At 42.3% G+C, this 27,896-nt stretch overlaps 1 protein-coding gene and 2 long non-coding RNA genes across 5 annotated transcripts; 2 read left to right on the top strand and 1 right to left on the bottom strand.

Moving 5' to 3' along the window:
- Nucleotides 1-59: 59 nt before the first annotated feature.
- On the bottom strand, nucleotides 60-27,732 carry LOC147302552 (uncharacterized). The gene is made up of 5 exons (XM_086283585.1): nucleotides 25,340-27,732; nucleotides 19,603-19,702; nucleotides 13,315-15,710; nucleotides 7,586-7,685; nucleotides 60-2,929 (listed from the first exon to the last, which is right to left on the bottom strand). Exons 1-5 carry the CDS (start codon nucleotides 27,658-27,660, stop codon nucleotides 518-520), a joined length of 7,329 nt encoding a protein of 2,442 aa, XP_086139711.1. The 5' UTR covers nucleotides 27,661-27,732; the 3' UTR covers nucleotides 60-517.
- Nucleotides 3,254-7,779, top strand: LOC147302554 (uncharacterized). 2 transcript variants are annotated; one of them, XR_015127114.1, is made up of 3 exons: nucleotides 3,319-3,728; nucleotides 5,674-7,531; nucleotides 7,611-7,779. It is a non-coding gene; the product is annotated as an uncharacterized LOC147302554 (long non-coding RNA). The 2 variants fall into 2 exon arrangements; XR_015127113.1 differs by having other exon boundaries at nucleotides 3,254-3,728; nucleotides 5,674-7,779.
- LOC147302553 (uncharacterized) lies at nucleotides 16,146-19,796 on the top strand. Of its 2 annotated transcripts, XR_015127112.1 has the most exons (3): nucleotides 16,149-16,554; nucleotides 18,499-19,548; nucleotides 19,628-19,796. It is a non-coding gene; the product is annotated as an uncharacterized LOC147302553 (long non-coding RNA). The 2 variants fall into 2 exon arrangements; XR_015127111.1 differs by having other exon boundaries at nucleotides 16,146-16,554; nucleotides 18,499-19,796.
- Nucleotides 27,733-27,896: the final 164 nt, after the last annotated feature.

The following is a 27,896-nucleotide window of genomic DNA, read 5'->3' as shown; positions in this document are numbered from 1 at the left end:
TATATTTATATATTTATAAAGAATTTCAAACAACAATTAATTGATGCTCAAAGCAGGTTTATTTAATTAATATCCAGATTTCCAATTAGTTCCGAATTCATTCAGCAGCAAATCACATCACCAGTCACTTCAAGGCTGTATGTATTATTGTAAGGTAGACCCTACAATAATACATACAGAGAACCCAACAATCATATGACCCCCTATGAGCAAGCACTTTGGCGACAGTGGGAAGGAAAAACTCCCTTTTTACAGGAAGAAACCTCCGGCAGAACCAGGCTCAGGTCGGGGCGGCCATCTGCTGCGACCGGTTGGGGTGAGAGACTGAAGACGTTTGTTGTAGGTCTGATTGAAGGACTGATGTGATGGTAAGTTGTCTGCTGCTCCGCTTTGAATATTGAGAGATTAGTTGATGGATTTCAAGCCAAATTGTGCCCAAGTTTAAGACCACATTCATTGCTTTTTTTTGTTGATGTTATTGTTTTGGGCTTTTTTTCCACAAGAATTTCTAGCTCCCCTAGAATTCTGGCCACCCAAACGATGATTGCTGCTGAGAGAACACAAGGTTTTGTCCCCCTGTACTATTCATGTCAGTGCAGGGGGTTCTCCTTGAGAGGCCAGGGTCGAAAAAGGGATGCTTCAGAACCTCCGAGGGTGTTATGCGCTGATTTGCATCCAAGGCCAACATTTCTTTGATTAGCCTTACAAATAATGTTTGGCCATTTTCCGGTCCTCGCCTAACTTTCAGCAGTTTTTCGAGGTCATCGAGACACTTAAGTTTTATATATCGAGTTTCCTTTGATCGATAATGTGTCTCGTATTGAAATTGTTCTTGGGTCTTAAATGTCCAGCGCTGTTTGTTGTAGTTATCCTCGATGAAGTAGCAGTCAGTGTACAAGCCAGACTCTAGGAGATGATCTGGTAGCTGACCCTGGGTTTCAATTATGAATTTTAAAACATCATAATCGTCTTCCCCAGGATAGAGAGGCACCCCTGTAGCAAGCTCCACAGCTACCAGCCCCAGAGACCACATGTCGATTGCTTCGTCGTATGGAATGCCAAGCATAACCTCAGGTGCACAATAACCAATTGTCCCCACACGGTCACCAGGAATCACTGCAGAAGCAGGACATGCGAGGCCAAAGTCTATGAGTTTGACTTTGACGGGAGACTCACTGTGGTTCAGCACCATGATGTTTCCAGGTTTGAGGTCAGCATGCACTATTCCCACAGAACCCAGGTGGAACAGAGCATTTGCAAGCTGATGCAAAATTGGCCTGAGTTCTCTCATTGGGAGACCTCGGTTATTCCGGTCCCCAATGTAGTCCCACAGGCTTTGGTCAAGCAATTCGAAATTCAAGCAAATGCGCTGTCCATCGAGGAAATAGTCGTTCCATTCCACAATGTTGCACCTGTCTGGATCCAAGCGTCGTAGCTGCTCCAGGATGAAAATTTCCAGTTTTGCCTGGAGCAGAATTTCAGGGTCGCTCTTGTTGACTTTAATAGCAACGGTTTTGTTGTTTTTTGTATCGCGACATCTGGTTACCAAACCAAAGCCTCCTTCTCCAAGGAAAGCCTCTACCACGTGGTGATCTCCTAAAATGGTCCCTTCCGTTATTTGAAGATCATCTTCAGAGGCAGATGGGTTGGCTGAGGTGTTGATGTCTCCTTTTTGAGGAAATTCAACTGAGTTTTGGAAACTGCAGCTGAATTTTTGCAATCCATGACTTTTCCAGCTTGAAGGCTGCTGAGAGAGCACAAGGAGTTCTCCCCCTGTACTATTCATGTCAGTGCAGGGGGTTGTCCTTGAGAGGCCAGGGTTGAAAAAGGGATGCTTCAGAACCTCCGAGGGTGTTATGCGCTGATTTGCATCCAAGGCCAACATTTCTTTGATTAGCCTTACAAATAATGTTTGGCCATTTTCCGGTCCTCGCCTAACTTTCAGCAGTTGTTCGAGGTCATCGAGACACTTAAGTTTTATCGATCGAGTTTCCTTGGATCGATAATCTGTCTCGTATTGAAATTGTTCTGGGGTCTTAAATGTCCAGCGCTGTTCCTTGTGGTTATCCTCGATGAAATAGCTGTCAGTGTACAAGCCAGACTCTAGGAGATGATCTGGTAGCTGACCCTGGGTTTCAATTATGAATTTCAAAACGTCATAATCGTCTTCCCCAGGATAGAGAGGCACCCCTGTAGCAAGCTCCACAGCTACCAGCCCTAGAGACCACATGTCAATTGCTTCATCATATGGAGTGCCAAGCATAATCTCAGGTGCACAATAACCAATTGTCCCCACACAGTCACCAGGAATCACTGCAGAGGTGTTACATGCGATGCCAAAGTCTATAAGTTTGACTCTGACTTGAGACTCACTGCGGTTCACAACCATGATGTTGACAGGTTTGAGGTCAGCATGCACTATTCCCACAGAACCCAGGTGGAATAGAGCATTTGCGAGCTGATTCAAAATTGGCCTGATTTCTCTCATTGGGAGACCTCGGTTATTCCGGTCCCCTATGTAGTCTGACAGGCTTTGGTCGAGGAGTTCAAAATTCAGGCAAATGCGCTCTCCATCGAGGAAATAGCCGTTCCATTCGACGATGTTGCACCTGTCTGGATCCAAGCGTCGTAGCTGCTCCAGGATGAAAATTTCCAGTTTTGCCTGGAGCAGAATTTCAGGGTCGCTCTTGTTGACTTTAACAGCAACAGTTTTGTTGTTTTTTGTATCGCGACATCTGGTTACAACACCAAAGCTTCCTTCTCCAAGGAAAGCCTCCACCATGTGGTGATCTCCCAAAATGGTCCCTTTAGATATTCCAAGCTCATCTGAGCCGAAGGATGGGTTGGCTGACATGGTGTAATGTGTCTGTTTGCGCTGTGAATTGGTGAGAAACAAAACTGAACTTGTTTTGGTTTCTCTTGTAAATTGCTCTCAAAGCTTCTCAAAAGGGTTTTAGTTGCTGCAGGTCAACGTCCGTTAAGCATAAAGTAACAGGTGAGCGCTTCTATTTATAGGTTTTCGGATCAAAGCAAAGTTATGACGTCAGAAAGGATCAAAGCAAAGTTATCACGTCACAAGCGATCGAAGCGATTCTAATATGTGCGCATGCGCACATATGAGAAGCGATCGAAGGGATTCTAATATGTGCGCATGCGCACACACGTGCTTGTTTGTGTAATATTGTTCACAGTAAACTTGACCCTAATCAATTTAATATCAGTCAATCAACGAAAATGTTAGTTTTGGAAAATTTTAAAATGACATAACTGACAGTTAAAACATTTTTTGTTCATGTATTTGTATTTGTATTGTCTTCGGGGTTTTTTTTGCATACCATGTCAAGCTTTTCTGTATATAGTCATGTCGTAGATTTCGGAGCAAACAAGAAATTGAATTGGATTTTAATATTGCAGTGCTTGGATTTCGGATTTGGTGCTTAAAACTTCTTGAAACTGTAACCGTATTTCATTCACCACAAAGAACTATCTGATTGAATAGTTTTCTTATCAGATAGAGAAATAAAACGAGTCGCAAAGTCTAAAAGCAACATTTGTCTGCCTGGGCTGTACCTCTGCACGTTAGTCTGTTTCAATGTGTGACCCCCCACCCCCTCCCTGATCAGTCGGGGGTGAGTGCGCTAATGTGCCTGGAGGCCGTTTTAATGAGTGTTTGCTGGAAAACGAAAAATACAAGAAGGATTTGTACGTTTTCACAACGGGGGAGTTGCGTAAGTACTAGTAAATAATTTTCTCGAGTGTGTACGTTACACATGTTATTTGTTTAAAATTGGTATTATTATTTTGCTAGCTAGCAAACTCGCGGGATAAAGGATTGAAGTGCACTCAGTGCGATACAATACGGTGGCGCTATTCTAACAGTTAGTTATTGCAGGGTAACTTGTAGAATATGCTGTGAATTGAACCAAGATTACACAGCAGTAGCAGTAATACGAGTTACTTCCCTCAAGTGAAAGCGTTAAACGTTAGCCCGATGCTTAACTAGCCAACGTCAGGCTTTCTGATTGAAGGCTAAAAGCGACGTTGTCACCAAGTAAACAGAATATTGATGATATTTTTGTGTATCGCTGCAGCCTTTTCAAGTATTAACCTGGTGTCTTTGGGAACAGCTTAGGGGGAAATGACGGTAATATGACTGAACCATATGGGAAGAAAGAATAGGCACTTTTTTGTGCTAGCGAAGTTTCCTCGCTTTCATTCAAAATCTGTTTATCATTAAACAATTGAAACATAATGGCTTCGAGCTGACATTGAGGCCTGTGGGGCACTATCAGCCACTGAGACAGTAGACAAGTGACTATTTCACACTTTAAGGCTGCCTGTTTATTTAAGGGAGATGAACAGTACATTCTAACTGTACATAATAATATCAATGATGATAGATTAAATAAATGGGTTTTTGAAAGACGCTTGTGCATTTTTAAAGTCTAAAGTGTTGAATTGATCTGAGTATGTCATGTGTTCAAAGCCTCTCCCAGTCAGTGCTGTTCTCTATGCCTGTCTTACTCTACATGATGTTATTAGCACAAACACTTTAAAGGTGATAATTAGGTCTACAACAATAACACAGACTGCAATGTAGTTAAGCGTCTTACAGTTAGTTTTGAATGAATGAACTTAAAAAACAACACAAGCAAAGATCTGTCTCCTCCTGTTTTTTGTGTCACATAAGAAAGAAGCATCAATATCTGATGAGAAGACTTATTCATTTGGCCTTTCACGTGGTCTTACTCAGGTGATGCGAAGTGAAATATGCATCCTTTTTATGGTAATGTGCTGGAAAATGTTGAAAATGGACATTAAACGTGCTTACAAAGTGCTTGAATTTGACCCTGAAAGGTGTATGAAGCCAGAAAAAGTCACACTTGGAGTAAAAACCTCTCATAGCAAGTTAATCATATTCAATTGATTTGATGCTTTCAGCACAAAATTTAGCCACACAGTCAGGACAGCGTCTGATTTACCTTCATCGGTAAACGTGTTTATGCAGTACATAGTAACAGTGTGGCTGAGTCCTCTGGTTCAAATCAGTTCCAGTACATTTGGAGATGTAAGTCTTAACCTTTCACATGCATCGGGAAGGAAAAAACATTTAATCTTCACAGTACTGCCGAAGTGCAGCGATACATTGTGAAGTGCACATTTGCATTTGTCATACAGTACCGAGCAAAAGTCTTGAACCACCCCCTTATTTTTTCGTGTTTTGCCAGGTCAGTCTGTGTTAACGGTGTTATTAACTGCATTCTTCAACTAAAGAAGTGAGAACAAATGATGTGGGCTTTTGTTTTTTTGCAATAGGCTGCAAGTAAATGTGTACAGATACAATTTAAAATTGGTTCTTTGTTAAGTTTTCTGGTCCTTTCCGTGACTTAGGTGTCTGTTTATGTTTGAATGTTTCAGAGATTAGTGTGAAGGGTCTTAACAGACAAAAAGTGGTCAAATACAAGCCCTGGATTAAAAATCAGAAACACTTTAAAAAGCCTGGAGAGCTATTCCTTAATACCACTTTAAAGATTACAGGGAAGTCCGGATCCCTGGAAGCAAATGAGGGATGGCTCAAGACTTTTGCACAGTGCTGTACATGTCATGTTCCCTGTTTTATAGCTCAGCTCAAACTGACACGTTCTCACTAACTGCTTCTCATTTTCTCCACAGTAAACTTTGACCACTTCCAGATACTGCGGGCCATCGGGAAAGGAAGCTTTGGAAAGGTAATGCAGCCTCCATTTTTCACGCCACTTGTATATTGTTTGCCCTTAATTACCCACCACGGTCGTCATCTCTAAAGAATCAGTGCAAGCGAAGCGAAATGTGCTGGGATTACACTTTAGTTCTCGTGTGCTGCTGTTATTTAATAACAGTTATAAATGCAGCTGATGTAATTATTTCTATAAAGTCAGTTAGAGGAGAGCCGATTTCTATTTCATCTCACTCAATCTAGGTGGGAATTTTGACCCCACGTCTCAATTTAATTACACAGCAGCAAAATTCTGCGGCTCTATTTGTCATCGCGCTCAACGGTTGGGCTGAAGGCAGGAGGAGAACTTAGTGTGTGTGTGATACACAATTGGGGCTGCAGAGATTGGAATAGTTTACCTTCATTTTAAATATCACTGCCCTGTGCACATTGTTGGCTTTAAAATTCAAACTTAAAGAGTTTGTAAGTAAACTGGCTGAGATGAGACAGACGATGCACCGGGTCCTCGTCTGAGTGCGGCCCGATGTCCATGTTGTCATTTATGAGCAACACGAATGCCACAACAAAGGAAGACGTCGCAGCGATGATGTATCTGTGGCTTTTTGTCACACTTGGAAACCACGGTGTTGTGCAGCTATTTGCCTTGTTGCAGGGTTTTAAAAAAACTGCAGTTTTGATTTTAGTGAAAGACACCGTCTCATGACTCATTGAGTGCCGCGACTGACAAGCCAATCCGTGGCCTGCAGTCTGACGATGTCACATTTCCTGACTGCTTGGAACCGCGACTAAGTCGTCCTGTAGCCCACATCATAATGTTTCCATCTCTGCTTGACTGCAGGGATGCTATTTTTTGCATCACACTCCTATTTCAAAAGGTCAGTTAAAGCCACATAATTTCGTTTCATCTCCCCACAGCACTTTCTCCAAAGTCTTCCCTGAATCATTTAGATGTTCACTGGCACTTGAGATGGGCCTATACATGTTTCTCCTTGAACAGGTAGCTACCCTATGTTAGCCTAGCTTTCTATCACTGATGCTCTGTGTGTATGCTGCTGCCTCTCGTCTCGTGTTACTTAAAAAATTAATCCCACAGCTTCAATAACCGTATCTAAAAATCTCTCAGTGAAAGTTACGGTTGAAGGTTTGGAAACATTTTGGGGTAGCCAGTGTTAAATAGAGACAGTGCCACATTCTTTATCTAGTCATTGTAATGAAAGAAGCACATTAAAAACTATATGAGAGTTTGCTTTTAACAAGCATGTAATGACTCTACTTAAAAACTGAAAGTAGCATTTTGTGGATGTTTTCCCTGCTGCCCGATCCCATCAGTCTCTTAAAGCATCATTTTTTATGCGCCCTGGTGTGACAGAGGTTTCATGGCGCTACAGGTTACCTGAGCACATCAGGTATATTACGGTTGAAAACAAGTGCCCGGCCTTCCAGTGGGTGGGCGACCCCTCGTGCACAGCTCAGGAGTCTAAACGACCCAGCAGTTATGGACATGTGTGTTTTTGGTGTGCTGTCCCTCCTTCTCCCTGCTTGCAGGTGTGTGTGTGTGTGTGTGTGTGTGTGTGTGTGTGTGTGTGTGTGTGTGTGTGTGTGTGTGTGTGTGTGTGTGTGTGTGTGTGTGTGTGTGTGGATGCCGGCGTTTCTGAGAGCACCTGTTTACAGGCACCTTCAGGCCTGGTGGGTGTGGCCCTGCCAGGTGGTTGGCCACACCTGAAGACCATCACACAGCTGATCAAGCCTTGTCGGAGGAGCTACTTAAGAATGCGGCGGCGCTCTCTCTGACGCTGGATCATTGCGTGACTTCACGTTAGTCTCTCGGCCAGTCAGTACGGATAGTCTGCCGCATTGTATGTGTCTTACGGCTGCCTGTTTGTTATCTCCCCAGGAGAAGCGTGGAGACGAGAGGGCAGCGAGCACGGGGTGCTCAGACACTGAGGAGCGGAGACAAGGAACACTAGCACTGGGAAGAGGACATTTCACGGGAGTCGGGAACGCACTGCGGATTTATTGTTATTTTCCATTCACTGTAAATAAACGCACTGCTTGCATTCAGAGCTCCGTGCCTGGCTCCTCCTTCCTCACATCCCCACGGTTGACGCTGGACAACCGTGACAAATAGCTGTTCTTAGATTCATTATTAGTTCAACATTGACAAATAGTAGTTGACTAATATCAGGAGCCAAAAAGAAAACAAAAAACAAACTAAATAAATATTTCAGACGCTGAAAATAAATTATTACGGTCGTTTAAATTTGCTGTCAGCAAGTTAGGTCTAATACATGTAGTCAATCTAATGAATCAATATTACATGTAAAAAGTACAGAACTGAAAATAAAACTAAAATATAACGGTAAATGAACTGGTTCTTGTATAAAACCTTTCTACTCTCTACAACTTGCCTCATTCATGCACTCACTTTTTTCTATGCTTTTTCTCTGTAAGTGCTTTCTATCTAACATTAATACGCATTCATCCTCCCGATGGATGCATCGGAGAGCAACTTGGGGTTAGCGTCTTGCCCAAGGATATTTGGCATGCAGGCTGGAGCAGAGGGGGATTGAACCAGCAACTTTCTGATTAGTAGGTTTCCTGCTCTACCTGAGCTACAGACACCCCAATTTGTGGTGCTCTGGAAACAACACGTTCTCATCCCAACAGGTAACGATGCTATGTGACAAATCATCGGTATGTGTAAATGTGTTTTTTATTCTGATCATGAATCGCTTTGTAAAACAAGACCTGATAGGGTCAAGGTTAAAGTTATGGTTAGAGTTAATGTTAGGGATAGGGCTGGAATGGACGGCTGGAGCCTCTCCTCCAAGTGTGTGTTACTGCCGCGATCAGCATTCTGTTGTATGCTTTTCTCTGTAAGCGCTTCGAGCCTGTACTTTTTTGCTTTAGCTGAGTAATGAAGTTGAATCAGTACTTTAACTTTCACTGGAACAATAGTATTTTTACTTCTACTTAAGAATGTCTGATCTTTTGCCAACTCTGGCTGTCTCTCAGTCTTGGAATACCCACTTGTTGTCCAGCGGTGTCCTGGGAATATGGGAACTAGACAGACTGGGGAAACAATGGGAGGAGACACAAAGATGGAATCACTTTTACCATCTTTTATGTATTTGCTGGTCGTCTTATTTCTTCTATTTTGCAAGCACAGTGTTGCAATCATTGTCTTTGTGGTACAATGACACAGGTAGAATGCAGGTGTTTTCATGTAACACGATGCCAGAAAGATGAGTAATGTGTTTTGAAGAGAAGATAAAACATCATGTTTGAACAAAGATAAGCAGCAGACACGTCTGTGTGTGAGTTATACAGGTTCAGTAAGAAGGTAATATGTCTGCAGAATTTGTAATTCTTATGAAGATATTGCTTGTACAATAAATAAAATCCCTTTAACTTCTTCTTCTGGAGAGTGTCTTTATATATTTAGTCATTTATTTAGCCTTTATTTAGTAGTAACGCTAGTCGGGGATATATATCAGAGTTTACTTTCAGATATGAGCATTGTGTTTCCTGTGGATGAATGAATGAATTATTTATTTATGTATTTTTTGAAAGACTGGCTCATGTAAAATCTCTGAAAGTATGACACAGCTCTCCTGTTACACTTTATGGACTCCTGAGCTTCACCATGAGGGCCTGTCTTTATTCACTGAAATCCACTTTTATAATGAATTCACAGTAATCGCTGACACCTTCAGAGCATTACATTCATTAAAGACGTCTTCTACACCTACTCTTCCAGACGACCGACACATACTTCAACCACTGCAGGTTAACCAGCCACTCATCAGTAAAGCAAAAACTAAATGTAAATGTCCTCATGTGGAAAAGACTGAAACACAACTCCCACATATCACTAATGTAACAGATCCATTTAGGGAGAGTGAGAACACTAGGCTGGATGTGTTTTAATGCAGGAACATTCATCATGTCTTGAGTTCAACAAATCATTTACATTGAATATGTGAGCTGGATGGTTACACGATACAATGTGATTGTCAACAATAACTGCAATGAACGCTGGTTTGAGGGCGGAGTCAAGGAGGCCATTTACGTGAAAAGGGAAAGACCCTCTCTGAATCAAGGAGGGGGCCTAAGGGTACATCTGTCACCATCTTACAATGCTGTGATTGCAGCCGTTCTCCAACTCTCTGTGAATGGTACTCAAGACCATTGATCAGTGGTTGTTGATCAATGGTCATGAGAATTTGCATAATCATGATTAAGGAACTGACCTCCCAGCCCATTGTTCCTTCAGTCGGCTGGTTTCTCTGACTGAAAACGCTACGTCCAGAAGAACAGAATCAACTTTTGGAGATTTACTTCCCTGGATGATTGAGCACGCATCAAGACCTTTAATCAGGCCAACAAATATCTTGTACTCAATTTTAGCAGCAGCCATTGTGACACTGATGATAAAACTTGTGTAAAAGTGCGAAGCTGTAAAAAAGTAATTATAAAAAAGCATTTTTGTAGCTGAATGTTACTGGATAGCTGTTTCATCTGTAACACATCAAAATAACCTGCTAAGGTTTAATAGGCTATAAGGAACACACTCACTTCCTGAGCCCTGGGCAATAAGAGACGTTTTGTGTTTTATAATTTATTGATATGTTTGATCCTTTCTGACCTGCGTTAATGAAGCAGTCATTAGAGCACCATGTCCGCTGTAATAGTTCTGTAGTTTGATGCTTGAGTCGTTGCAGACTTGTTGAAACTCCCTCACCCGTCAAAGCAGCGTCTTTGTTATTGGAGTCCAGCAGATGGCAGTGTTTCACTGTCTGACGGCTGTCTGAAGCTTCAGCTGGTTTATCCGTTTGCTATGTTTGCCATGTTACAGTGGGGAGGAAAAACTCCTTTTTGACAGGAATATCTAGACATGAGTGATTACTGCAGTGGGGCACTATCTGTGCTATCTATAAGAAATGTTAGCAACAATAAAACTCTGAGGATCAGGGCTCCATTTCACTCCAGTGTTCAGTGGCATTTTAAAAGAGTGAATACCGACGCTGAATGTCTTTGTAAAGCAAAAGCACTTTGTTAGCCTTTACAGAGCAAAGCTATGGATCAATGTGCAGTGAAGAAAAATCCAGGTGGCCAGTCTGTCCTTTCCTAACCAATCACAGAGCTCCTTACATTGTTGCGCTGGAGAATAACTAAATATAATATAAAGATGATATTGAAAATAATCTTTTGTAGAGTCACTACTTAGTGGGCAGAGGACAGTTATCACTTTGCTGGATGCTTTAAAGTCGCATGTTCTGTATTTGCAGATTAACAGGATATTAACAGATTAACAGCTTTCATTAGACTTCATATGATAATCAACAGTGAAGTGTTTCTCTTTCAGTGTTTATTCTTGCTCATTGAATGATCTCTGTTCAGATAATATGCTGCACTCATCTCATGTTTCTTTAAATACGGCATCACTTGTCCAGCTGTCAAACTCTGAAAGAGTTACAGTTTCACCACTGAGCACTTTGAATGGTTATTCTTTTATTTAAAAGCACTTATTCTAGCTGCATCATCAATACGACAAAAACTGTGACTTCAACAAAAATGTATCTAAAAATATTTAGGGGGAAATGTTCCTACACCCCTCATGTAAACGTTACACCTCCAAAAGGGAGAAATAATCAGAATAAGGCGTAATCATTGTCTTGATAATAATGACCATGAAAATGAAACTAGGCCTACCTTTAGTTCAGCACACTCAGTGTTGCATAAAGACATGCGAACATGCCATCATCCATTCTGGAGCCTACTTTTAAAAAGAGCGAGCTGTTTATTCTGGCTGAGTAGCAAACAGAACCAACCATGAAAACCTAAACTGGGAAAACACTTGGAAACCTTGAACACTGGGAATATGGAGACACAGGGGGTAGGTGAACAGGCACTCTGACAAAGGACAGAGGAAAACAGAGACAATATATATAAGACAAGAAGTAACACAGACACCCTTTTCGGTGACAAAAAAGAGAAAATATCCAGTGAAAGGCAGTTCTCTTGGAAAAACTGCCTTATTGATGTCAACGGTCAGAGAAAAATGTCTGATAGGAAGGCAACCGTAGCTCATACAACCATTTGTTGCAACCAAAGAATGCAGAAGAGCGTTTTGGTCAGCTAAGAACAGGAAATTGAAGCTACAGTTCTCAAAATTTGACATGAGAAGATTGGATAAATGTTGCCTGGTCTGATGAGTCTTGATTTCTGCTCTGACATGCAGATGGTCGGGTCAGAATTTGGCATAAATAGCATGAAAGGATGGATCCATGCTGCCTTATGTCAGCTGTGCAGACTAGTGGTGGTGGTGTCACTGTGGGGGGGAGGGGCGGTATTTTTTTGCTGAAACGTTACATAGTGAGTGTGTGTGTGTGTGTGTGTGTGTGTGTGTGTGTGTGTGTGAGAGAGAGAGAGAGAGAGAGAGAGAGAGAGAACAACTTGAAACAAACTGCAGCAATAAGGGCAAACTAGTGCACAGTTATGTTTACGTGAGCGTTATTTTGTATGCATTTGTACAGTTCCATAACTGTGAGAATACATTGATAGCATTTAACTCTAGTAACAGGCATTTGTACCAGTAAGCATGAAAAAGTAGGGAAAAGAACTAGTATGTAAGCACTGACTAGTACTGTAAAGTATATGTGTATATAGGTCAATCGTGGCTCAAGAGTTCGCAGTTCATCCTGTAATTGGAAGGTTGCCAGATTGAGCCCCGCCTCCGACAGTCTCGGTCGTTGTGTCCCGGGGCAAGACACTTCACCCGTTGCCTACTGGTGGTGGTCAGAGGGCCCGGTGGCGCCAGTGTCCGGCAGCCTCGCCTCTGTCAGTGCGCCCCAGGGCAGCTGTGGCTACAATGTAGCTGCCATCACCAGTGTGTGAATGTGTGAATGACTGAATGTAGTGTAAAGCTCTTTGGGGTCCTTGGGGACTAAGTAAAGCGCTGTACAAGTACAGGCCATTTACTGTGCATGTGTTTATGCTCAAGTGTATGAATAAATTAGTCAGTTTTAAACAGTTGCAATTTAAACAGTAGAAGAGTGGCACTATATTTATATATTTATAAAGAATTTCAAACAACAATTAATTGATGGTCAAAGCAGGTTTATTTAATTAATATCCAGATTTCCAATTAGTTCCGAATTCATTCAGCAGCAAATCACATCACCAGTCACTTCAAGGCTGTATGTATTATTGTAAGGTAGACCCTACAATAATACATACAGAGAACCCAACAATCATATGACCCCCTATGAGCAAGCACTTTGGCGACAGTGGGAAGGAAAAACTCCCTTTTTACAGGAAGAAACCTCCGGCAGAACCAGGCTCAGGTCGGGGCGGCCATCTGCTGCGACCGGTTGGGGTGAGAGACTGAAGACGTTTGTTGTAGGTCTGATTGAAGGACTGATGTGATGGTAAGTTGTCTGCTGCTCCACTTTGAATATTGAGAGATTAGTTGATGGATTTCAAGCCAAATTGTGCCCAAGTTTAAGACCACATTCATTGCTTTTTTTTGTTGATGTTATTGTTTTGGGCTTTTTTTCCACAAGAATTTCTAGCTCCCCTAGAATTCTGGCCACCCAAACGATGATTGCTGCTGAGAGAACACAAGGTTTTGTCCCCCTGTACTATTCATGTCAGTGCAGGGGGTTCTCCTTGAGAGGCCAGGGTGGAAAAAGGGATGCTTCAGAACCTCCGAGGGTGTTATGCGCAGATTTGCATCCAAGGCCAACATTTCTTTGATTAGCCTTACAAATAATGTTTGGCCATTTTCCGGTCCTCGCCTAACTTTCAGCATTTTTTCGAGGTCATCGAGACACTTAAGTTTTATATATCGAGTTTCCTTTGATCGATAATGTGTCTCGTATTGAAATTGTTCTTGGGTCTTAAATGTCCAGCGCTGTTTGTTGTAGTTATCCTCGATGAAGTAGCAGTCAGTGTACAAGCCAGACTCTAGGAGATGATCTGGTAGCTGACCCTGGGTTTCAATTATGAATTTTAAAACATCATAATCGTCTTCCCCAGGATAGAGAGGCACCCCTGTAGCAAGCTCCACAGCTACCAGCCCCAGAGACCACATGTCGATTGCTTCGTCGTATGGAATGCCAAGCATAACCTCAGGTGCACAATAACCAATTGTCCCCACACGGTCACCAGGAATCACTGCAGAAGCAGGACATGCGAGGCCAAAGTCTATGAGTTTGACTTTGACGGGAGACTCACTGTGGTTCAGCACCATGATGTTTCCAGGTTTGAGGTCAGCATGCACTATTCCCACAGAACCCAGGTGGAACAGAGCATTTGCAAGCTGATGCAAAATTGGCCTGAGTTCTCTCATTGGGAGACCTCGGTTATTCCGGTCCCCAATGTAGTCCCACAGGCTTTGGTCAAGCAATTCGAAATTCAGGCAAATGCGCTGTCCATCGAGGAAATAGTCGTTCCATTCCACAATGTTGCACCTGTCTGGATCCAAGCGTCGTAGCTGCTCCAGGATGAAAATTTCCAGTTTTGCCTGGAGCAGAATTTCAGGGTCGCTCTTGTTGACTTTAATAGCAACGGTTTTGTTGTTTTTTGTATCGCGACATCTGGTTACCAAACCAAAGCCTCCTTCTCCAAGGAAGGCCTCTACCACGTGGTGATCTCCTAAAATGGTCCCTTCCGTTATTTGAAGATCATCTTCAGAGGCAGATGGGTTGGCTGAGGTGTTGATGTCTCCTTTTTGAGGAAATTCAACTGAGTTTTGGAAACTGCAGCTGAATTTTTGCAATCCATGACTTTTCCAGCTTGAAGGCTGCTGAGAGAGCACAAGGAGTTCTCCCCCTGTACTATTCATGTCAGTGCAGGGGGTTCTCCTTGAGAGGCCAGGGTTGAAAAAGGGATGCTTCAGAACCTCCGAGGGTGTTATGCGCTGATTTGCATCCAAGGCCAACATTTCTTTGATTAGCCTTACAAATAATGTTTGGCCATTTTCCGATCCTCGCCTAACTTTCAGCAGTTGTTCGAGATCATCGAGACACTTAAGTTTTATCGATCGAGTTTCCTTGGATCGATAATCTGTCTCGTATTGAAATTGTTCTGGGGTCTTAAATGTCCAGCGCTGTTCCTTGTGGTTATCCTCGATGAAATAGCTGTCAGTGTACAAGCCAGACTCTAGGAGATGATCTGGTAGCTGACCCTGGGTTTCAATTATGAATTTCAAAACGTCATAATCGTCTTCCCCAGGATAGAGAGGCACCCCTGTAGCAAGCTCCACAGCTACCAGCCCTAGAGACCACATGTCAATTGCTTCATCATATGGAGTGCCAAGCATAATCTCAGGTGCACAATAACCAATTGTCCCCACACAGTCACCAGGAATCACTGCAGAGGTGTTACATGCGATGCCAAAGTCTATAAGTTTGACTCTGACTTGAGACTCACTGCGGTTCACAACCATGATGTTGACAGGTTTGAGGTCAGCATGCACTATTCCCACAGAACCCAGGTGGAATAGAGCATTTGCGAGCTGATTCAAAATTGGCCTGATTTCTCTCATTGGGAGACCTCGGTTATTCCGGTCCCCTATGTAGTCTGACAGGCTTTGGTCGAGGAGTTCAAAATTCAGGCAAATGCGCTCTCCATCGAGGAAATAGCCGTTCCATTCGACGATGTTGCACCTGTCTGGATCCAAGCGTCGTAGCTGCTCCAGGATGAAAATTTCCAGTTTTGCCTGGAGCAGAATTTCAGGGTCGCTCTTGTTGACTTTAACAGCAACAGTTTTGTTGTTTTTTGTATCGCGACATCTGGTTACAACACCAAAGCTTCCTTCTCCAAGGAAAGCCTCCACCATGTGGTGATCTCCCAAAATGGTCCCTTTAGATATTCCAAGCTCATCTGAGCCGAAGGATGGGTTGGCTGACATGGTGTAATGTGTCTGTTTGCGCTGTGAATTGGTGAGAAACAAAACTGAACTTGTTTTGGTTTCTCTCGTAAATTGCTCTCAAAGCTTCTCAAAAGGGTTTTAGTTGCTGCAGGTCAACGTCCGTTAAGCATAAAGTAACAGGTGAGCGCTTCTATTTATAGGTTTTGGATCAAAGCAAAGTTATGACGTCAGAAAGGATCAAAGCAAAGTTATCACGTCACAAGCGATCGAAGCGATTCTAATATGTGCGCATGCGCACATATGAGAAGCGATCGAAGCGATTCTAATATGTGTGCATGCGCACATATGAGAAGCGATCGAAGGGATTCTAATATGTGCGCATGCGCACACACGTGCTTGTTTGTGTAATATTGTTCACACTAAACTTGACCCTAATCAATTTAATATCAGTCAATCAAAGAAAATGTTAGTTTTGGAAAATTTTTAAATGACATAACTGACAGTTAAAACATTTTTTGTTCATGTATTTGTATTTGTATTGTCTTCGGAATTTTTTTTTGCATACCATGTCAAGCTTTTCTGTATATAGTCATGTCGTAGATTTCGGAGCAAACAAGAAATTGAATTGGATTTTAATATTGCAGTGCTTGGATTTCGGATTTGGTGCTTAAAACTTCTTGAAACTGTAACCGTATTTCATTCACCACAAAGAACTATCTGATTGAATAGTTTTCTTATCAGATAGAGAAATAAAACGAGTCGCAAAGTCTAAAAGCAACATTTCTCTGCCTGGGCTGTACCTCTGCACGTTAGTCTGTTTCAGTGTGTGACCCCCCACCCCCTCCCTGATCAGTCGGGGGTGAGTGCGCTAATGTGCCTGGAGGCCGTTTTAATGAGTGTTTGCTGGAAAACGAAAAATACAAGAAGGATTTGTACGTTTTCACAACGGGGGAGTTGCGTAAGTACTAGTAAATAATTTTCTCGAGTGTGTACGTTACACATGTTATTTGTTTAAAATTGGTATTATTATTTTGCTAGCTAGCAAACTCGCGGGATAAAGGATTGAAGTGCACTCAGTGCGATACAATACGGTGGCGCTATTCTAACAGTTAGTTATTGCAGGGTAACTTGTAGAATATGCTGTGAATTGAACCAAGATTACACAGCAGTAGCAGTAATACGAGTTACTTCCCTCAAGTGAAAGCGTTAAACGTTAGCCCGATGCTTAACTAGCCAACGTCAGGCTTTCTGATTGAAGGCTAAAAGCGACGTTGTCACCAAGTAAACAGAATATTGATGATATTTTTGTGTATCGCTGCAGCCTTTTCAAGTATTAACCTGGTGTCTTTGGGAACAGCTTAGGGGGAAATGACGGTAATATGACTGAACCATATGGGAAGAAAGAATAGGCACTTTTTGTGCTAGCGAAGTTTCCTGGCTTTCATTCAAAATCTGTTTATCATTAAACAATTGAAACATAATGGCTTCGAGCTGACATTGAGGCCTGTGGGGCACTATCAGCCACTGAGACAGTAGACAAGTGACTATTTCACACTTTAAGGCTGCCTGTTTATTTAAGGGAGATGAACAGTACATTCTAACTGTACATAATAATATCAATGATGATAGATTAAATAAATGGGTTTTTGAAAGACGCTTGTGCATTTTTAAAGTCTAAAGTGTTGAATTGATCTGAGTATGTCATGTGTTCAAAGCCTCTCCCAGTCAGTGCTGTTCTCTATGCCTGTCTTACTCTACATGATGTTATTAGCACAAACACTTTAAAGGTGATAATTAGGTCTACAACAATAACACAGACTGCAATGTAGTTAAGCGTCTTACAGTTAGTTTTGAATGAATGAACTTAAAAAACAACACAAGCAAAGATCTGTCTCCTCCTGTTTTTTGTGTCACATAAGAAAGAAGCATCAATATCTGATGAGAAGACTTATTCATTTGGCCTTTCACGTGGTCTTACTCAGGTGATGCGAAGTGAAATATGCATCCTTTTTATGGTAATGTGCTGGAAAATGTTGAAAATGGACATTAAACGTGCTTACAAAGTGCTTGAATTTGACCCTGAAAGGTGTATGAAGCCAGAAAAAGTCACACTTGGAGTAAAAACCTCTCATAGCAAGTTAATCATATTCAATTGATTTGATGCTTTCAGCACAAAATTTAGCCACACAGTCAGGACAGCGTCTGCTTTACCTTCATCGGTAAACGTGTTTATGCAGTACATAGTAACAGTGTGGCTGAGTCCTCTGGTTCAAATCAGTTCCAGTACATTTGGAGATGTAAGTCTTAACCTTTCACATGCATCAGGAAGGAAAAAACATTTAATCTTCACAGTACTGCCGAAGTGCAGCGATACATTGTGAAGTGCACATTTGCATTTGTCATACAGTACCGAGCAAAAGTCTTGAACCACCCCCTTATTTTTTCGTGTTTTGCCAGGTCAGTCTGTGTTAACGGTGTTATTAACTGCATTCTTCAACTAAAGAAGTGAGAACAAATGATGTGGGCTTTTGTTTTTTTGCAATAGGCTGCAAGTAAATGTGTACAGATACAATTTAAAATTGGTTCTTTGTTAAGTTTTCTGGTCCTTTCCGTGACTTAGGTGTCTGTTTATGTTTGAATGTTTCAGAGATTAGTGTGAAGGGTCTTAACAGACAAAAAGTGGTCAAATACAAGCCCTGGATTAAAAATCAGAAACACTTTAAAAAGCCTGGAGAGCTATTCCTTAATACCACTTTAAAGATTACAGGGAAGTCCGGATCCCTGGAAGCAAATGAGGGATGGCTCAAGACTTTTGCACAGTGCTGTACATGTCATGTTCCCTGTTTTATAGCTCAGCTCAAACTGACACGTTCTCACTAACTGCTTCTCATTTTCTCCACAGTAAACTTTGACCACTTCCAGATACTGCGGGCCATCGGGAAAGGAAGCTTTGGAAAGGTAATGCAGCCTCCATTTTTCACGCCACTTGTATATTGTTTGCCCTTAATTACCCACCACGGTCGTCATCTCTAAAGAATCAGTGCAAGCGAAGCGAAATGTGCTGGGATTACACTTTAGTTCTCGTGTGCTGCTGTTATTTAATAACAGTTATAAATGCAGCTGATGTAATTATTTCTATAAAGTCAGTTAGAGGAGAGCCGATTTCTATTTCATCTCACTCAATCTAGGTGGGAATTTTGACCCCACGTCTCAATTTAATTACACAGCAGCAAAATTCTGCGGCTCTATTTGTCATTGGGCTGAAGGCAGGAGGAGAACTTAGTGCTCCTGCTGTTTTTAGAACACTTTAACAGCTAACAACTTTTAGCTTCCTGTTGAACACACTTCAGTGGGGGAGGTGTTATTATTAGTGGTAAATGATTTGTGTATTTGTTGGATGCACCTCAGAGTAGGGCTGGGCGATATGACCCAAAATTCATATCTCGATGTTTTTTAGCTGGATGGCGATATAAGATATATATCTCGATTTTTTTTTTTTTTAAGTTTTAAGTTTTAAGTTAAGAACAAAAAGAGAGTTCTAGTCACACTGTGTCCCAGATGTCACATGGGCACTTTTATTTACATACAGCAAACCCGGCCTTCCAGTGGGTGGGCGACCCCTCGTGCACAGCTCAGGAGTCTAAACGACCCAGCAGTTATGGACATGTGTGTTTTTGGTGTGCTGTCCCTCCTTCTCCCTGCTTGCAGGTGTGTGTGTGTGTGTGTGTGTGTGTGTGTGTGTGTGTGTGTGTGTGTGTGTGTGTGTGTGTGTGTGGATGCCGGCGTTTCTGAGAGCACCTGTTTACAGGCACCTTCAGGCCTGGTGGGTGTGGCCCTGCCAGGTGGTTGGCCACACCTGAAGACCATCACACAGCTGATCAAGCCTTGTCGGAGGAGCTACTTAAGAATGCGGCGGCGCTCTCTCTGACGCTGGATCATTGCGTGACTTCACGTTAGTCTCTCGGCCAGTCAGTACGGATAGTCTGCCGCATTGTATGTGTCTTACGGCTGCCTGTTTGTTATCTCCCCAGGAGAAGCGTGGAGACGAGAGGGCAGCGAGCACGGGGTGCTCAGACACTGAGGAGCGGAGACAAGGAACACTAGCACTGGGAAGAGGACATTTCACGGGAGTCGGGAACGCACTGCGGATTTATTGTTATTTTCCATTCACTGTAAATAAACGCACTGCTTGCATTCAGAGCTCCGTGCCTGGCTCCTCCTTCCTCACATCCCCACGGTTGACGCTGGACAACCGTGACAAATAGCTGTTCTTAGATTCATTATTAGTTCAACATTGACAAATAGTAGTTGACTAATATCAGGAGCCAAAAAGAAAACAAAAAACAAACTAAATAAATATTTCAGACGCTGAAAATAAATTATTACGGTCGTTTAAATTTGCTGTCAGCAAGTTAGGTCTAATACATGTAGTCAATCTAATGAATCAATATTACATGTAAAAAGTACAGAACTGAAAATAAAACTAAAATATAACGGTAAATGAACTGGTTCTTGTATAAAACCTTTCTACTCTCTACAACTTGCCTCATTCATGCACTCACTTTTTTCTATGCTTTTTCTCTGTAAGTGCTTTCTATCTAACATTAATACGCATTCATCCTCCCGATGGATGCATCGGAGAGCAACTTGGGGTTAGCATCTTGCCCAAGGATATTTGGCATGCAGGCTGGAGCAGAGGGGGATTGAACCAGCAACTTTCTGATTAGTAGGTTTCCTGCTCTACCTGAGCTACAGACACCCCAATTTGTGGTGCTCTGGAAACAACACGTTCTCATCCCAACAGGTAACGATGCTATGTGACAAATCATCGGTATGTGTAAATGTGTTTTTTATTCTGATCATGAATCGCTTTGTAAAACAAGACCTGATAGGGTCAAGGTTAAAGTTATGGTTAGAGTTAATGTTAGGGATAGGGCTGGAATGGACGGCTGGAGCCTCTCCTCCAAGTGTGTGTTACTGCCGCGATCAGCATTCTGTTGTATGCTTTTCTCTGTAAGCGCTTCGAGCCTGTACTTTTTTGCTTTAGCTGAGTAATGAAGTTGAATCAGTACTTTAACTTTCACTGGAACAATAGTATTTTTACTTCTACTTAAGAATGTCTGATCTTTTGCCAACTCTGGCTGTCTCTCAGTCTTGGAATACCCACTTGTTGTCCAGCGGTGTCCTGGGAATATGGGAACTAGACAGACTGGGGAAACAATGGGAGGAGACACAAAGATGGAATCACTTTTACCATCTTTTATGTATTTGCTGGTCGTCTTATTTCTTCTATTTTGCAAGCACAGTGTTGCAATCATTGTCTTTGTGGTACAATGACACAGGTAGAATGCAGGTGTTTTCATGTAACACGATGCCAGAAAGATGAGTAATGTGTTTTGAAGAGAAGATAAAACATCATGTTTGAACAAAGATAAGCAGCAGACACGTCTGTGTGTGAGTTATTCAGGTTCAGTAAGAAGGTAATATGTCTGCAGAATTTGTAATTCTTATGAAGATATTGCTTGTACAATAAATAAAATCCCTTTAACTTCTTCTTCTGGAGAGTGTCTTTATATATTTAGTCATTTATTTAGCCTTTATTTAGTACTAACTCTAGTCGGGGATATATATCAGAGTTTACTTTCAGATATGAGCATTGTGTTTCCTGTGGATGAATGAATGAATTATTTATTTATGTAATTTTTGAAAGACTGGCTCATGTAAAATCTCTGAAAGTATGACACAGCTCTCCTGTTACACTTTATGGACTCCTGAGCTTCACCATGAGGGCCTGTCTTTATTCACTGAAATCCACTTTTATAATGAATTCACAGTAATCACTGACACCTTCAGAGCATTACATTCATTAAAGATGTCTTCTACACCTACTCTTCCAGACGACCGACACATACTTCAACCACTGCAGGTTAACCAGCCACTCATCAGTAAAGCAAAAACTAAATGTAAATGTCCTCATGTGGAAAAGACTGAAACACAACTCCCACATATCACTAATGTAACAGATCCATTTAGGGAGAGTGAGAACACTAGGCTGGATGTGTTTTAATGCAGGAACATTCATCATGTCTTGAGTTCAACAAATCATTTACATTGAATATGTGAGCTGGATGGTTACACGATACAATGTGATTGTCAACAATAACTGCAATGAACGCTGGTTTGAGGGCGGAGTCAAGGAGGCCATTTACGTGAAAAGGGAAAGACCCTCTCTGAATCAAGGAGGGGGCCTAAGGGTACATCTGTCACCATCTTACAATGCTGTGATTGCAGCCGTTCTCCAACTCTCTGTGAATGGTACTCAAGACCATTGATCAGTGGTTGTTGATCAATGGTCATGAGAATTTGCATAATCATGATTAAGGAACTGACCTCCCAGCCCATTGTTCCTTCAGTCGGCTGGTTTCTCTGACTGAAAACGCTACGTCCAGAAGAACAGGATCAACTTTTGGAGATTTACTTCCCTGGATGATTGAGCACGCATCAAGACCTTTAATCAGGCCAACAAATATCTTGTACTCAATTTTAGCAGCAGCCATTGTGACACTGATGATAAAACTTGTGTAAAAGTGCGAAGCTGTAAAAAAGTAATTATAAAAAAGCATTTTTGTAGCTGAATGTTACTGGATAGCTGTTTCATCTGTAACACATCAAAATAACCTGCTAAGGTTTAATAGGCTATAAGGAACACACTCACTTCCTGAGCCCTGGGCAATAAGAGACGTTTTGTGTTTTATAATTTATTGATATGTTTGATCCTTTCTGACCTGCGTTAATGAAGCAGTCATTAGAGCACCATGTCCGCTATAATAGTTCTGTAGTTTGATGCTTGAGTCGTTGCAGACTTGTTGAAACTCCCTCACCCGTCAAAGCAGCGTCTTTGTTATTGGAGTCCAGCAGATGGCAGTGTTTCACTGTCTGACGGCTGTCTGAAGCTTCAGCTGGTTTATCCGTTTGCTATGTTTGCCATGTTACAGTGGGGAGGAAAAACTCCTTTTTGACAGGAATATCTAGACATGAGTGATTACTGCAGTGGGGCACTATCTGTGCTATCTATAAGAAATGTTAGCAACAATAAAACTCTGAGGATCAGGGCTCCATTTCACTCCAGTGTTCAGTGGCATTTTAAAAGAGTGAATACCGACGCTGAATGTCTTTGTAAAGCAAAAGCACTTTGTTAGCCTTTACAGAGCAAAGCTATGGATCAATGTGCAGTGAAGAAAAATCCAGGTGGCCAGTCTGTCCTTTCCTAACCAATCACAGAGCTCCTTACATTGTTGCGCTGGAGAATAACTAAATATAATATAAAGATGATATTGAAAATAATCTTTTGTAGAGTCACTACTTAGTGGGCAGAGGACAGTTATCACTTTGCTGGATGCTTTAAAGTCGCATGTTCTGTATTTGCAGATTAACAGGATATTAACAGATTAACAGCTTTCATTAGACTTCATATGATAATCAACAGTGAAGTGTTTCTCTTTCAGTGTTTATTCTTGCTCATTGAATGATCTCTGTTCAGATAATATGCTGCACTCATCTCATGTTTCTTTAAATACGGCATCACTTGTCCAGCTGTCAAACTCTGAAAGAGTTACAGTTTCACCACTGAGCACTTTGAATGGTTATTCTTTTATTTAAAAGCACTTATTCTAGCTGCATCATCAATACGACAAAAACTGTGACTTCAACAAAAATGTATCTAAAAATATTTAGGGGGAAATGTTCCTACACCCCTCATGTAAACGTTACACCTCCAAAAGGGAGAAATAATCAGAATAAGGCGTAATCATTGTCTTGATAATAATGACCATGAAAATGAAACTAGGCCTACCTTTAGTTCAGCACACTCAGTGTTGCATAAAGACATGCGAACATGCCATCATCCATTCTGGAGCCTACTTTTAAAAAGAGCGAGCTGTTTATTCTGGCTGAGTAGCAAACAGAACCAACCATGACAACCTAAACTGGGAAAACACTTGGAAACCTTGAACACTGGGAATATGGAGACACAGGGGGTAGGTGAACAGGCACTCTGACAAAGGACAGAGGAAAACAGAGACAATATATATAAGACAAGAAGTAACACAGACACCCTTTTCGGTGACAAAAAAGAGAAAATATCCAGTGAAAGGCAGTTCTCTTGGAAAAACTGCCTTATTGATGTCAACGGTCAGAGAAAAATGTCTGATAGGAAGGCAACCGTAGCTCATACAACCATTTGTTGCAACCAAAGAATGCAGAAGAGCGTTTTGGTCAGCTAAGAACAGGAAATTGAAGCTACAGTTCTCAAAATTTGACATGAGAAGATTGGATAAATGTTGCCTGGTCTGATGAGTCTTGATTTCTGCTCTGACATGCAGATGGTCGGGTCAGAATTTGGCATAAATAGCATGAAAGGATGGATCCATGCTGCCTTATGTCAGCTGTGCAGACTAGTGGTGGTGGTGTCACTGTGGGGGGAAGGGGCGGTATTTTTTTGCTGAAACGTTACATAGTGAGTGTGTGTGTGTGTGTGTGTGTGTGTGTGTGAGTGTGTGTGTGTGTGTGTGTGAGTGAGAGAGAGAGAGAGAGAGAGAGAACAACTTGAAACAAACTGCAGCAATAAGGGCAAACTAGTGCACAGTTATGTTTACGTGAGCGTTATTTTGTATGCATTTGTACAGTTCCATAACTGTGAGAATACATTGATAGCATTTAACTCTAGTAACAGGCATTTGTACCAGTAAGCATGAAAAAGTAGGGAAAAGAACTAGTATGTAAGCACTGACTAGTACTGTAAAGTATATGTGTATATAGGTCAATCGTGGCTCAAGAGTTCGCAGTTCATCCTGTAATTGGAAGGTTGCCAGATTGAGCCCCGCCTCCGACAGTCTCGGTCGTTGTGTCCCGGGGCAAGACACTTCACCCGTTGCCTACTGGTGGTGGTCAGAGGGCCCGGTGGCGCCAGTGTCCGGCAGCCTCGCCTCTGTCAGTGCGCCCCAGGGCAGCTGTGGCTACAATGTAGCTGCCATCACCAGTGTGTGAATGTGTGAATGACTGAATGTAGTGTAAAGCTCTTTGGGGTCCTTGGGGACTAAGTAAAGCGCTGTACAAGTACAGGCCATTTACTGTGCATGTGTTTATGCTCAAGTGTATGAATAAATTAGTCAGTTTTAAACAGTTGCAATTTAAACAGTAGAAGAGTGGCACTATATTTATATATTTATAAAGAATTTCAAACAACAATTAATTGATGGTCAAAGCAGGTTTATTTAATTAATATCCAGATTTCCAATTAGTTCCGAATTCATTCAGCAGCAAATTACATCACCAGTCACTTCAAGGCTGTATGTATTATTGTAAGGTAGACCCTACAATAATACATACAGAGAACCCAACAATTATATGACCCCCTATGAGCAAGCACTTTGGCGACAGTGGGAAGGAAAAACTCCCTTTTTACAGGAAGAAACCTCCGGCAGAACCAGGCTCAGGTCGGGGCGGCCATCTGCTGCGACCGGTTGGGGTGAGAGACTGAAGACGTTTGTTGTAGGTCTGATTGAAGGACTGATGTGATGGTAAGTTGTCTGCTGCTCCGCTTTGAATATTGAGAGATTAGTTGATGGATTTCAAGCCAAATTGTGCCCAAGTTTAAGACCACATTCATTGGTTGTTTTTGTTGATGTTATTGTTTTGGGCTTTTTTTCCACAAGAATTTCTAGCTCCCCTAGAATTCTGGCCACCCAAACGATGATTGCTGCTGAGAGAACACAAGGTTTTGTCCCCCTGTACTATTCATGTCAGTGCAGGGGGTTCTCCTTGAGAGGCCAGGGTCGAAAAAGGGATGCTTCAGAACCTCCGAGGGTGTTATGCGCAGATTTGCATCCAAGGCCAACATTTCTTTGATTAGCCTTACAAATAATGTTTGGCCATTTTCCGGTCCTCGCCTAACTTTCAGCAGTTTTTCGAGGTCATCGAGACACTTAAGTTTTATATATCGAGTTTCCTTTGATCGATAATGTGTCTCATATTGAAATTGTTCTTGGGTCTTAAATGTCCAGCGCTGTTTGTTGTAGTTATCCTCGATGAAGTAGCAGTCAGTGTACAAGCCAGACTCTAGGAGATGATCTGGTAGCTGACCCTGGGTTTCAATTATGAATTTTAAAACATCATAATCGTCTTCCCCAGGATAGAGAGGCACCCCTGTAGCAAGCTCCACAGCTACCAGCCCCAGAGACCACATGTCGATTGCTTCGTCGTATGGAATGCCAAGCATAACCTCAGGTGCACAATAACCAATTGTCCCCACACGGTCACCAGGAATCACTGCAGAAGCAGGACATGCGAGGCCAAAGTCTATGAGTTTGACTTTGACGGGAGACTCACTGTGGTTCAGCACCATGATGTTTCCAGGTTTGAGGTCAGCATGCACTATTCCCACAAAACCCAGGTGGAACAGAGCATTTGCGAGCTGATGCAAAATTGGCCTGAGTTCTCTCATTGGGAGACCTCGGTTATTCCGGTCCCCAATGTAGTCCCACAGGCTTTGGTCGAGCAATTCGAAATTCAAGCAAATGCGCTGTCCATCGAGGAAATAGTCGTTCCATTCCACAATGTTGCACCTGTCTGGATCCAAGCGTCGTAGCTGCTCCAGGATGAAAATTTCCAGTTTTGCCTGGAGCAGAATTTCAGGGTCGCTCTTGTTGACTTTAATAGCAACGGTTTTGTTGTTTTTTGTATCGCGACATCTGGTTACTAAACCAAAGCCTCCTTCTCCAAGGAAGGCCTCTACCACGTGGTGATCTCCTAAAATGGTCCCTTCCGTTATTTGAAGATCATCTTCAGAGGCAGATGGGTTGGCTGAGGTGTTGATGTCTCCTTTTTGAGGAAATTCAACTGAGTTTTGGAAACTGCAGCTGAATTTTTGCAATCCATGACTTTTCCAGCTTGAAGGCTGCTGAGAGAGCACAAGGAGTTCTCCCCCTGTACTATTCATGTCAGTGCAGGGGGTTCTCCTTGAGAGGCCAGGGTGGAAAAAGGGATGCTTCAGAACCTCTGAGGGTGTTATGCGCTGATTTGCATCCAAGGCCAACATTTCTTTGATTAGCCTTACAAATAATGTTTGGCCATTTTCCGGTCCTCGCCTAACTTTCAGCAGTTTTTCGAGGTCATCGAGACACTTAAGTTTTATCGATCGAGTTTCCTTGGATCGATAATCTGTCTCGTATTGAAATTGTTCTGGGGTCTTAAATGTCCAGCGCTGTTCCTTGTGGTTATCCTCGATGAAATAGCTGTCAGTGTACAAGCCAGACTCTAGGAGATGATCTGGTAGCTGACCCTGGGTTTCAATTATGAATTTCAAAACATCATAATCGTCTTCCCCAGGATAGAGAGGCACCCCTGTAGCAAGCTCCACAGCTACCAGCCCCAGAGACCACATGTCAATTGCTTCATCATATGGAGTGCCAAGCATAATCTCAGGTGCACAATAACCAATTGTCCCCACACAGTCACCAGGAATCACTGCAGAGGTGTTACATGCGATGCCAAAGTCTATAAGTTTGACTCTGACTTGAGACTCACTGCGGTTCACAACCATGATGTTGACAGGTTTGAGGTCAGCATGCACTATTCCCACAGAACCCAGGTGGAACAGAGCATTTGCGAGCTGATGCAAAATTGGCCTGATTTCTCTCATTGGGAGACCTTGGTTATTCCGGTCCCCTATGTAGTCTGACAGGCTTTGGTCGAGGAGTTCAAAATTCAAGCAAATGCGCTCTCCATCGAGGAAATAGCCGTTCCATTCCACAATGTTGCACCTGTCTGGATCCAAGCGTCGTAGCTGCTCCAGGATGAAAATTTCCAGTTTTGCCTGGAGCAGAATTTCAGGGTCGCTTTTGTTGACTTTAACAGCAACAGTTTTGTTGTTTTTTGTATCGCGACATTTCGTTACGACACCAAAGCTTCCTTCTCCAAGGAAAGCCTCCACCATGTGGTGATCTCCCAAAATGGTCCCTTTAGATATTCCAAGCTCATCTGAGCCGAAGGATGGGTTGGCTGACATGGTGTAATGTGTCTGTTTGCGCTGTGAATTGGTGAGAAACAAAACTGAACTTGTTTTGGTTTCTCTTGTAAATTGCTCTCAAAGCTTCTCAAAAGGGTTTTAGTTGCTGCAGGTCAACGTCCGTTAAGCATAAAGTAACAGGTGAGCGCTCCTATTTATAGGTTTTGGAATCAAAGCAAAGTTATGACATCAGAAAGGATCAAAGCAAAGTTATCACGTCACAAGCGATCGAAGCG

Source organism: Aulonocara sp. 'chitande type north' Nkhata Bay, linkage group LG23 (genome assembly GCF_057382095.1).
Source record: "Aulonocara sp. 'chitande type north' Nkhata Bay isolate Kocher_YH1m ecotype deep benthic linkage group LG23, A_spYH_male_GT1.1, whole genome shotgun sequence".
Taxonomy (NCBI): domain Eukaryota; kingdom Metazoa; phylum Chordata; class Actinopteri; order Cichliformes; family Cichlidae; genus Aulonocara; species Aulonocara sp. 'chitande type north' Nkhata Bay.
Note: the sequence above shows the minus strand (reverse complement) of the source record. Positions and strands in the feature narration are given on the sequence as shown.

Bases quoted from the DNA above. Each gene is read 5' to 3' on its own strand.
- LOC147302552 (XM_086283585.1), bottom strand. From the start codon at position 27,660: ATGTCAGCCAACCCATCCTTCGGCTCAGATGAGCTTGGAATATCTAAA. The intron at 15,711-19,602 runs GTAAGACACATA...AAGCTTTGAGAG, and splicing joins GAGATAACAAACAGGCAGCC to CAATTTACGAGAGAAACCAA. The intron at 2,930-7,585 runs GTAAGACACATA...AAGCTTTGAGAG, and splicing joins GAGATAACAAACAGGCAGCC to CAATTTACAAGAGAAACCAA.